Source organism: Panthera uncia, assembly GCF_023721935.1.
Source record: "Panthera uncia isolate 11264 chromosome A1 unlocalized genomic scaffold, Puncia_PCG_1.0 HiC_scaffold_17, whole genome shotgun sequence".
Classification (NCBI taxonomy): domain Eukaryota; kingdom Metazoa; phylum Chordata; class Mammalia; order Carnivora; family Felidae; genus Panthera; species Panthera uncia.
Window position 1 is genome coordinate 94,763,169 of NW_026057577.1, and position 12,162 is coordinate 94,775,330.

At 46.3% G+C, this 12,162-nt stretch overlaps 1 protein-coding gene across 2 annotated transcripts in view; it reads left to right on the plus strand.

The window, feature by feature from the left end:
- SLIT3 (slit guidance ligand 3) overlaps positions 1 to 12,162 on the plus strand; it is a 593,416-nt gene that overhangs the window by 477,004 nt on the left and 104,250 nt on the right. For both annotated transcript variants that reach the window (XM_049647813.1, XM_049647814.1), the window contains exon 10: positions 9,251 to 9,322. In XM_049647813.1, coding sequence (XP_049503770.1) covers positions 9,251 to 9,322 — 72 coding nt within the window. The remainder of the gene's footprint in view (positions 1 to 9,250; positions 9,323 to 12,162) is intronic.

Sequence of the window (12,162 nt, forward strand, 5' to 3'; positions counted from 1 at the left end):
TCTTGTCCACTCTTGCCTTATACATTAGAAAATGGCCAGTTTCTCATTCTGGGTCAAGTAGAGGGGTCAGTCAACACCAACCTCAAGATCACTCTCTACATGACCACAAATGTTTTCATTTTTTACCTTCACCTTTAGGTGGCTTTATTAAAAACATGCTTAGATAGAATCTTCCTAGTCAAAATATCATTAGATAAAATCCCTTCACATAAGACACGCGTTTCCCTAGCCCCTCTGCTCATCTGCTCCTTCTCTCCCTCTTCCTCCTCCTTTGCATCCCTTCTGTTCCTGATGCATTCCAATAGATGGCCCATTAACTCTTTCAGCCATTCACACATTCATTCAACACATGTCTGTTGTTAGCCCCCTATGTTCTAGTCATAGTTCTGTGCTCCAGGAGCATCAGTGAATAAAAGATAAAATTTCTGCCTTTATGGTGCTTACATTCTGGTGGGGTGCGGGGAGGTAAGAAACAGTAAACAAAGCAATGTAAATTATATGATATGATAGAAGGGGGTAGCTTCTGTGGAGAAAAATAAAGCAAGGAAAAGACTTGAAGTCAGTTAAGGGGAAAAAAAGCAAGTGGATATGTGGAGGAAGAGTGTTGCAGGTAGAGGGCACAGCATGTGCAAAGGCCCAGAGGGAGAAGAGTGCCTGCTATACCAGAAGGCCAGTGTGGCTAGTGTGAAGCAAACATAAGGGGCAGAATTAAGGGATAAAAGTAGAGGGGCAACGAAGGGCCAAATCATGGGGGCATTTTAAGGACTCTGTTTCACCCTGATTGAGATGAGAAGAAACATAGGATTTACAACAGTGGAGGCTTCATTTCTTCTTTCATTGGTTTTGTCAACTTTTCCCTGATTCCCTTTAAAACTGTCTTCCCAGCCCCAGTAGACACAACTCATGCCTCTACCTCTTCCTGTAGGCAGGAGCTCGTCAGCAGAGCCTCCTTTTGGCCTGACAGCCACACCTTCTGTAGCCTCCATCCCTCTTCGCTCACCCTTCAGTCTTCCTTTCGTCAAGAACCAGCAGTTAATTTGTTCACGTTTTGCTGTTTTCTCTTTGCTCCTCACAGTCTGTTGCTCTAGACTTGAAGATCCCTTCCTTCATGAACTCGCTTCAACCTCATGCCTCTCCTGCTCACCCCCTTGCTTCTCTTCTTCTCCCATTTCCTTTTGTTCCTGGCCTTACTCTCTCCCCTTTCCGTACCATTTCCCCCCTGTGTTTATACTCCTCCCCTCATTCATTTTCTCCCTTCTCTCCCCACCCATGGTCTTCCCATGTCACTTCCCAGTGCCATCTTTCTTCACCCAGTCAGCTCTTCCTTCCTTGTTGTACGAGCCCCTCCACCTTCCCTCTCCATCCATGACAGGGTAGGACATTGACTGTCTCAAACAGATGTGCAAGACAGAATTCCTGCCCACATTCATCTCCTTTCAGATTCCCACTTTTTCTGCCCCACTTCATTCCTTTCTCCCTCCATCTGCCAGGTTTCATCTTCTGTCTTTGGCAGCTATAGAGCTTTCCTTGACCAGGTCTCAAACCACAGCATGATGAAAGAGGCCAGTCTAGTAGATAAGCTATAACCATTGACCCGCACCAACCCCCGACTCACCCTCCTCTCCTCCACATCATTATACCTCCAACTTGGGCCTCACAGGCACACAGCTTAGGTGTCTAGGAGAGAGGAATTGCAGACGGAAATTGTACATTGGAGGTGGGACCCATGCAGGCCAAGCCATACTTGGACTGTTGGGCTCATACCTGGACATCAAATTTTTAAAGGGACATTAACAAACTAGAATAGTTTGATTCAGTGATTTCTGAAAGGCTGTCTGATTACTGGAATGTTTTTCCCAATGTGAGGTAAAGTGAGAAAAACAAGAACAATGTGATTTTTTTCTGATGAGCAAAAATATTCCATTTAAAGGAGACTTTATTTTAAATTCTTGAACTTCCTTATTCTATTGCTGTTATTAAAAATAACCCTTCATCACTTGTTGGGATGAGCACTGGGTGTTGTATGGAAACCAATTTGACAATAAATTATATTTTTAAAAATGCCCTTCATCTTATAAAATGATGGCCACTAGAGGCAGAATATATATGTTTGGGTGTGCATGCACATGTATGTGCTAAATATGTGCTTAATTAACACATGTATAAATGTATGTCTCTATATAATATACATTATATATAACACACAGAGCACTTTCACTGGCAAAATAAAAGGTCTATAACCACCTAGCCTGTGAAATCTAAAAGTCTGGGAATGACCAACCTAGCTACAGTGCTTCTAAAAACAGCCACAAACAGCAGCCATTGAGGGTAGATTATGGATTCAGGGAGACCCACATACTAGCTCTGGCCATGCCTTTTGACTCTGGACAAATAACTTTTCTGTGTCTTGTTTTCCTCAACTGAAACATTCACAGGCCAACTGTACCTTCTGAACAGCTCTTGCAAAAGTTAAATGAAATGTATGCTGTCAAATGCTTGGCGTTGTATCTGACACATAGGATATACTCTGCTGGCCGTGATTGTTATTATTTTACTACTGCTAGTACTTGTGTTGCTATTGTTGCTGCTGCTACTACCATTTTATTAGGCTCCGTGAGAAAGGTTGGAAACCATATCATAGGAGCTGAAGCTACCTGCATTTGGAGATCCTTCCATAGAACTAAGTCAGGACTTTAAGGGTGATGGTTGACAGAAGAGGTTCAAGAACCGGGCTAGCCACTTGCATTATGAATTGAGCCTGGCGGTAGCTCATCATCATGCAAATGTATGCAGACATGGAAATAAGGCCGCCCCTGCTTGTGGAGCTCCCACGGCCCACCAGACAGATTGCCCAGGATTTCTCTTGCTGTGCTCACCTCCTTCTCCTCTGTGATGAAATGAAGCTGAGACATTAAAGCAGATGAAGCAAGACTCTGTGGTTAGGAGGCTACAGGCAGAAGTGACATGTAAGAGAGACCTTTGAGGAAGAAACCTGCTTGTTCCTCAAGGCAACAAAACCTGTGGCTGGGGACTTGTGTGTTGGTCTGAAAGTCTTGAAAGCAGCTGAAACGCAGCCTCTTAGGGAGAGAAGACCAGCAGGTGGGGGAGGTTGAAAGATGAGACAGAGAGTGGAAACTGCGATACACCCCCCTGGATGAATAGAAGTGTCTGATTTATCATCCCAAAGACATCTGAATGTGACTTTTCCTTTTTCCCATCAAGAATTTTGACTCATGTCCATGGCCACCCATACAATCCAGACTTCCCCTTTCTCCTTAGGGATGCTTGGCACCATATCAGGTTCTTCAGACCCCGTGGGCCATCCTTAGCCAGTGGTGATGCGTTAACACCTTAGGAGGGGTTCTGCACTCGCCAACATTTGGGGAGAGGAAGGACTATCTCTCATGCAAAGCAATCTGGCAAACTCTTTTAGAATGTTTTTCAAAGCCAACGCAGCTCAGAGGAGTGTCTGCTGGTTTCCCCGCATAGCAGAGCCAATTCCTCTAAAAATAGCTTTCTTCCAGAGAACCCACAGTGAGACAGTTCCCTGCAGATTTTCCTCGAAACTGAGCTCCCACCATCACCATTCTTGCTGCTCCCTGTTGATTCTCTGAACCAGCTCCAGCCTCCAGCAGGGATAGATTCTGGGAAGAGCCAGAGGCTCACACCTTCCTCTCTTCTGTGGTCTTCTGTCTTCACCCCTGAGTCCTCAAGCCTCCAGAGGGACCATCTGTGCCTAGAGCCCCATCTTAATCACTGCCCATCTTCTTCCAGTTTGCTCTACACCCCCACATAGTGCCATCCAGTGTGTCTCATGCCCTCTGCGGTAGCACATAGATTCAGGTGATGGAGAAGGGCTGTGTGGATGCACTGAATGTCAAGTCATAAGTGAAAGCATCTGGGGGAGAGGAACGGTAGCCCCACTCTCCACCTAGTCTCACCTCACCCCTGTTGTTTATCTGGGGTGGACAGACAAATAGTGGTTTATCTGCTTAGCAAAAGCAAATATTTTCCCATGACACAGGTCACCAGGTCATATTAAAAGGAGAGAACTAAAAAACAAACCAAAAAAAAAAAAAAAAACAGTCAAAAGAACAAAAGGACTGGAGGATTCTGGAAGCCGTCAACAATCAGGATTCTTAAATGTTCTGAGAACACCAGGTTTCTGAGGGATTGCCACGTGGAAGGAGGGAGATGGGGTGGATTGGGGCAGTAGTCTAAAGGGGAAGCCACTGAAGCATAGAGAATAATGAAGAATAGAGCCTTAGGATAAATAGTTCAGGGTTTGAGTCTCAGTTTCGCCTCTTACTTTGCGCATCTTTCTTAACATCTCCTGCTTCACTTGGTCCGCCACTGCCCACCGACCCCCCCCCCCGACCCTTGCAAAATGGGGCTCATCAGACCTACTAGAGATTTTCCATGAAGATTAAATAACACAATTGCACAGAAAATTAGCACGATGTTTGGAAGGCACTGAATGAAATCTAAAAAGAAAAGCCTATGCATGTGTTGCATGGACAACATGATAGAATGGTTTGGTCTCAAGTTCCCATATTATTTTTCATTCATTGTTTTCTAAGATGATAAAAAAACAAATTCTGTGGTGGAGGCATGTGGGCATGTGCAAATAGTAAGAAGAGCAAATCTGGCTCTCTCTCTGCTTTCTGCAGGCAGTGCCAGGTATTCTGCAGAGTAGGTTAGGAGCGGCTCGTGTCACATATGCCTGCATCCCTCAACTTCGTTGTTACTATATTATTAGTAACACTTGCTTTGTAGTTTTGCTGAAGGAATAAAATGAGCCAGTATGCAAAGAGCACAGTGTCTGACATAGAAAAAGCCCTCGATAAATGGTAGATGTTCATCGTTACTGCCACCTCAGCCACACCACTACCAATATTCCAACCCAGCTCCAGGACGTCTTTATCAGGTGACTTGTAGCCATGCCCTCGCACTAGCCATGCCCCTGCCAGTCTCTCTGGCATCATGTTGACTTATGCATTGCAAGAAATATATTGTGTTCAGTCGCATGTTTGCAAATGACAGATCATTAAGGAAGCACCGAGAAACTAGGGCAAATCAATACAGAGCGCAAACGGCTGAAATCCCCATCAGATGTTCCCATTGTTTTTACTGGTGCCGGAAGATGTTCAGATGTTTGATTTGTATGTTTGTTTTTATGCTAGTTCTATTAAATCAGTTTGCAGCCTGAAGAATGTTTGCCAGACAAAGAAAGACACATGTGCCATTTAAGAGAGACCTAAAACAGCTGTTGGCTTCAGACACCTCTCTAAATGTGACAGTTTTTTGCTGATGCTAATGCTTCTTTTTGTTCTTCACACTGAATTCTTGTCACTGGGAGTATGGATCTTTGCATGCTTGTTCCAGGCTATGTAAAACCTACCAGGGGCTGTATGCTACATAGAAAGTTTGTGTGTTCACAGGCACTGTAGTCTTACTCCCTTCACAAAGGGGCCATTTCTCTGAGGATGAGCTGCCGGCAACTAAAAATGGAGATGCCTCAGCTACAAATGGGATTCAACAAAGCTTAGTGACTGGGGGCTCAGGTTTTCGAATTGAATAAACTTGCCTGCATTTCCTTCCAGCTGTAGCTCTTCCTGACTTTGTGAATTTGGACAAGAGACTTAACATCTCTGAGCCTCCATTTTCTCACGTTTAAAGCAGGGATGGTAACGATGAATAGGACCTGCCTCACCGTGGTGTAAATATTAAGATAAACAAGCCATGTAAAACTCTTAGCCTAATGCCTGACTTACAAAGCACCTGACACCTCATAGCTCTTACTATTGTTATTACCCCTTCCCTTGCCTTTACCTCACATTCGAAGGACACTGACTATTCACAACTGTACCACCCCAGACAAACTCTGATCCCCCCTGGAGCGAGGTTAACCCACATCATGGCATGGCCTTGGCACTCCATAAGGGATCGGGTATCTAGCCAGGACCCACAGCAGCATAAGAAGCAGAGAGACTGCAGAGACAAATACCATCCCCAGAGTGTACTAGTCTGATGGGTACAGGATGCACAGAGCCGTCCCTGCTAAGATTGAAGTTCTTTGCTCAAAACCACACCTTTGTACTCTGTTTGCATATTTGTATGTATTCGCATCTGTATTGCATCTCCCTCAACTCCTACAGCCTTTTTACAAAATGCCTACATCTTTTTTTTATTCCCTTATGAAATTTTATTTTAAGTTTATTTATTTTTTAAAATTTACATCCAAGTAAGTTAGCATATAGTGCAATAATGATTTCAGGAGCAGAAGCCAATGACTTCATCCCCTACATAATAACACCCAGTGCTCATCCCAACAAGTGTCCTCCTTAATGCCCCTTGCCCATTTAGCCCATCCCCCACCCACAAACCCCCCCCCCAGCAACCCTCATTTTGTTCTCTATATTTTAAGAGTCTCTTATGGTTTGTCCCCCTCCCTGTTTTTATATTATTTTTGCTTCCCTTCCCTTATGTTCATCTGTTTTGTATCTTAAATTCCACATATGAGTGAGGTCATACAATACTTGTCTTTCTCTAACTTCGCTTAGCATAATCCACTCTAGTTCTGTCCACGGCGTTGCAAATGGCAAGACAAAATACCCACTTACACAGAGGCTGCATGATGTCTTAGAATCAGCATTGGGGTCATAACCTCCTAAACTCTTCTGTGACTTTGGGGAGGCCACTTTAGCCTCTAGGCCTCAATTTCTCTGTTTTCAGAAAGAAAGGCAGTATGTCCAATGTGTAGAAACAGGTGTCAGTTCTGCCTCTTGCTAGCTCTGTCACTCTGGATGGGCTATTTGATCCCTGTAGGTTTTATTTTCCTCATCCACCAAATGAGGCCAACATAGCTTGCCTCATACATGTAAGGATTAAAAGAGATAATAGACATAAATCAACTTGGCCTCATAAATGATAGCTCTTCCTGTTTGTTATAATAGCAATAGAATTTGGTTCTGTGGTGGACCATCTTGGGCTGTCTCTATCCCCAGATGATTAAATTCCTCAGGGACAGGTACCACATACTGCTCATGGATTTATCCCTCCCTTGAATCTTACACCCCTCACTAAAATGGAGGTTAATTGGTTATGAATTGCACTGACAGCCGGCCGACCGCACACCCCTGGCTGGCCTGACTTGCCTAGGTTCTTGGCGTGCAGCTGGAAGCAGTGGGTCCTCTTGCGAAAACGGAGGGGGTTACCATCGTTACAGACAGTGGCTCTCCCCAGAGGCATCATCCAGCCGCAATCCCTTGCCAAAGTGGCAGGTGAATCACAGGATTCCTGGAGAGCATTTTCCACCTGACTGACAGCCCCAGAGACCCATGGAGCTGTTGCCTGGGCTGAGAAATCCCTGCTGAACTCTGCTCAGCTGGAGAACAAGAATGTCCTTGGAGTTTCCCTGCTGCCTCTGCGGCTGGCTGTATCGGGTAGCCCACAGTCTCTGAGACCTTGTGGCGCGCTCTTGTGCCTTACCAAGAACCAGCCAGGCCCCTGTCTGGCCAGCCTGTGCCCATGTGCCCAGCAGAACACGCTCCCCACCCCCTCCAGCAGGCCACAAAGGCTTTCTTAATAGACCGTGGCAGTCTCATTTGTAGACTCTATTCATCTAGCAGCCAAGAATGATCTGTCCTGATGCTCCCTCTCTCCTCCCACCCGCCTTTCCTCTTTCTCTCTCCCCCACCCACCCTTCCTTTGGCCTAGAGAGTGATTTGTCTGTGTTATGGGTAGGCCTGACAAACCATTCCACATTAGCAGCTGAGATGTTGTTTGAAATGGGAAAATTGCTGGCAAACTGCTCCATTAGCGGTTCCAGTAACAAATACTCTCTTCCCCCAATGAAGATGAGATCGCAGAGGCACAAATTAATACGACTGTCTCCCCGACTCTGCAGCGGGGATTACTCTTCAAGATGAATGGGTTCATCCCAGCCAGAAATGTGCAGCCACTGGATGTAGCCTCTGAGGGAGCCACTTCCGCCCGTCTGTTCCTTCTGCTCCCCCCACCCCCCGCCCCCGCGCACACCTTTTTTTGTGTCTTCCCAGCTGAGAGGTTAGGGAACATCCGTGGCAAATGAGAAGGTGATGAAAAGACCCGTGCCTTGGAGACAAGGGAGATGGACGAGAAGGAGATGCTGAGTCCTCAGCCGAGGCCTGAGGGCATCACTCATCACCTCTAATAGAGGGCCCTGCCTCCTACTCAGGCCTGTTTCCCACCACACCTGTTCTTAGTAACAGGCAGTCACCTGAGAGGTGAGAGAATAGAGATGCTTACTCACTTCTCTTCAAGAAAGTTCTCGGCCCTGGGCCTGGGGCCTATGACATCTTTTGTCATTGCAGAGTTACAAGAGAGGAAGGTCTTCAGGAAAGTCTGTAACATAGTAAAGCCACAGATTCTAGCAGCATCCCAGGGGAGTGGTCCGGTCGGGGCCCCTAGGGTCCTCAGGGTGTCGGAGTCAATTTGATGAATGGCAGGCTAGGAGCCTAAAGACTTGAAGGCCATTTCTCCAGCATATTAGAACAGCCCATTGAAAAACCCAGAAACAAATAATCAAATGTTATTTATTGTATGTCGTATTCCTGAAACTAATATTATATGTCAGTTATACCTTAATTTTAAAAAAAGCTAGGAATGAAGTCAGCCATTGTCATTTCTGCCTGTACAATACCCCAGTGGCAGTGTGGTTGAGATTTTTTTTTAATTTTTTTTTTAACGTTTATTTATTTTTGAGACAGAGACAGAGCATGAACGGGGGAGGGCCAGAAAGAGAGGGAGACATAGAATCTGAAACAGGCTCCAGGCTCTGAGCTGTCAGCACAGAGCCCGACGCAGGTCTCCAACTCACGGACCTCGAGATCATGACCTGAGCTGAAGTCAGACACTTAACCGACTGAGCCACCCAGGCTCCCCAGTGGTTGAGTTTTTGACAGAATGGTGACATGCTTCCAGGGCAGATGGGCATTGCTGGCCCATAGGCCACCTCCTTTTCTTCTCTTTATCCCTTTGACTTTTTCAGCATGCCAGTTACTTCCCACAGCTTTTGTGAAGAAGACATCTGCCTTCAAAGACCACTTAGAATAAGCAAGAACCAAAATCCTGCAGAAGTTTGCCCAGTGTCCCGCGACCAGTATCGGGCGCCACGTGATGGGAGGGGCCGTCTTGTCCCCCAAGGCCCTCAGCAACCGCCTGTTGACAGGTGGATGGTTAACTGACTCTTCTCTGCTCTGTTTCCCAGACGCCTGGAACAGAACTCCATCAAATCCATCCCTGCTGGAGCCTTCACCCAGTACAAGAAACTGAAGCGAATGTGAGTTTCCCCTGGGGAGGAATGAACCAGATGTTTTCAGTTTGGGGGGTAATATGCCCTATGTAGTAGGCGACCTGCGCAGATGACAGCCCACATCACATTCCTCATGGAGAGCTCAGTGTCGGGCCTGGAATGCTTTCCTGAGATTGCGAGGTAACGTTCAGGAGTGTTGCTTTCAGATGGTGAGGTGTAGCGATGTAGACACCTCAGAGCTGAGGGCCTCTCCAACTAGAGCGAAGTAAAATTATCTAGGTGAGAGGTGCAGCTGCATCGGCCTAAAAAAGCCCATACTACCATGTTTATTGTCCTCTGGCTTTCATGATGTGGACCTGAAGTAGGAACTTCAGTAAAAATGAGATGGCAATGGCCTTGTATCAATCTCCAGCACCCTAACATGTTGGCTGTGGTACATGCCTACAACTGTGCACACATTCACCTAACAAAGAGTATCCACCACCTGCAAGGAATTGCAGGGTCTGTGGATAGAGCATGCTCTAAAATAAAGTCTGCTGTCATGGAGCTCACACATTTGAGTGGGTGAACACAGAAAAGAGACAAATATCAGAAATTGCTAAGTACTAGAAAGTGAAACAAAGGGCGGGCCCACGAAAGCCTCTCTGTACAGGTGATCCAAATGAAGGGTGGGAATGAGGAGCTCTTGAGAGAGAGCAACTGAAAGGCCCTGGGGAGCGTGCATGGATGGGTTGCAGAGCAGGGAGGGGGACAGAGGCAGGGCTTGTGTTGGAGAGGTGGGAAGGTAGAGGCCAGATCCTGTGACCCTTTAGACCATGACAAGGACTTTCTGTTCTTTCTAAGTGAGATAAGAAGCCTTGGGCCCTTCCTTATTCTCCAACCACGCATGACTTGCCTGTGATTATCCCCACCACCCCCATTACCGCTGCATCCGGTATCACTGCTACCACTACGTCCTATCAGTCCCTGGTTACGCCAGTGCTGCCATTCCTTCCCTCTCACGGCTCCACTGACAGCATCCTGTACCATGGTCCTCATCCCCGCCATTGTGGTGATGTCATCATCACCGCCTTCCCCAGCCCCATGACTGCCCTGAGCACGACTCTGTGAGTCATGCAGAGCAGGGCACTCCGAGAGGACACCAGTAGGATTCGGAAATGGCCCAGCCATTGCCAGCTTGGATATTTAGAATCTGGGAGGGAGATTCCTTTCCCTTTTCTGAGCTGAGAAATCATTTCTTACAGTCCAGTAATCAAAATGCTGCTCTTATCTTATCTTATCTTATCTTATCTTATCTTATCCCAAAATGCTGCTCTTACTGTCTCTGGCCTCCCACGGAGGAAAAAGAGAACAGGTGGAAATATGCACAGGCTCGATCTTGTTCCCTTCCACTGAAGGCTGATTCATCGGTTTCCCTTGAGTAGGAGGGCCTACATTGAAGAGGTTAAGTGTCTGCTGACTCCTTTTATGTTAAAAATAAACATCCCCAAGAAACAGTGGCATTGGTTGGCTTTACCCTCAGATCTTGGGAAGGCAACTTCCCATCTCCCTGGAAATCCAAACCAAACAAGATTTTCTCCTGGTACAATTCCAGAAGTGGAAACCAACCTAATGAGCCAGCCCTGAGCACATACTTTTCCCCTCCCCTTGGCAGCATTCTTGCTGGAGGAGCTGTATAAATATAGGCCTTAATATTTAAAACCTTAGGCCATTAATCTCCTGGTCTCCCTGCTTCCCCAGCTCACTCCATACCCCCCCCCAATTCATTTTTAAAGCCTAACTTGATTATGCAGCCAGATAGTAATTTCAGTGAAAAATGACAAGTTCAGTCACTGCCCCAACCTATATCTCTTACATGATTTAAGTTACTGCTCTAATTTTTTGTGAGGTCCAGGTAATTTAGAGCTTGGCTATGTTTTACTGTCCTTTCTTCATCCCACTGGAGTTGCCATGATCTGTGCATTCAAAATTCATAAGACCTTCTCAGTCACGACCTGGGAAGTGAATTTAATTTTTGATCACTTCTGATGTTACTGATATTTATTATGATGCCCCCTTACCCCCCCCCCCAAAGGGATGGCGGTAGGGAAAAGAGACCACTTACAGATTTTTCCAGCTACCAGAACCTCACAAATCAAGATGGAAGTATGACGGCTTGGGAGAAGTAGGGCCCCTGGTCAGAATGGGTTTTAAAACCCTAAGTGTGAATTCCTCATAGGTGTACATGAACCAGTCTCTCTCTCTCTAACAGAAGTTTCCCCTCAACTATGAATGAACCACACGCTCCTCCTCTCTTTAATAATAACAACAACAACAACAACAAAAAGCCCCTGGAATGAATGACTTTGTCCCTATTTCTCGTGTCCAGCTTAGTAGAAAAAAATACTTCCAGGTAAAAACTAGTATCAAGGTAGAGCCATTTGAGAAGAGAACAGAGGGCACTAGAGAGAAGCCCTCAGTTGACAGGGTTGGTTAACTGATGGCACTGACACATGGGGACCAGAGCTGTGTGGTGTGGCTGGAAGGGCGTGTTCTTTCGTCTCCATGCTCTGAGGTAGAGTAGAATCCACAGGTGCCAGCACCTCCCCACTTGAGCCTTGCCCGCATGGAATTTGCCACCTTGGCTCCGAAGAGTCTAGAAAGTCTGCTGCCTCTTGTCCATCGAGTTTGTAAGCCCCAGGGGACTGGAGTGGGTCAGAGACCAACCAGGCCATAAAATGCTGTGGCCTAAAGTATGACCCAGGGATCACGTGCATGGGAATCACATAGAGATGTGTTACCTATGCAGACTTTTTAGCTCCCTTCCCCAGGCTAGCCAAAGCAGACTCCCTGTGGGTGCACTTTGAAAACCACTGATCTATAGTGAC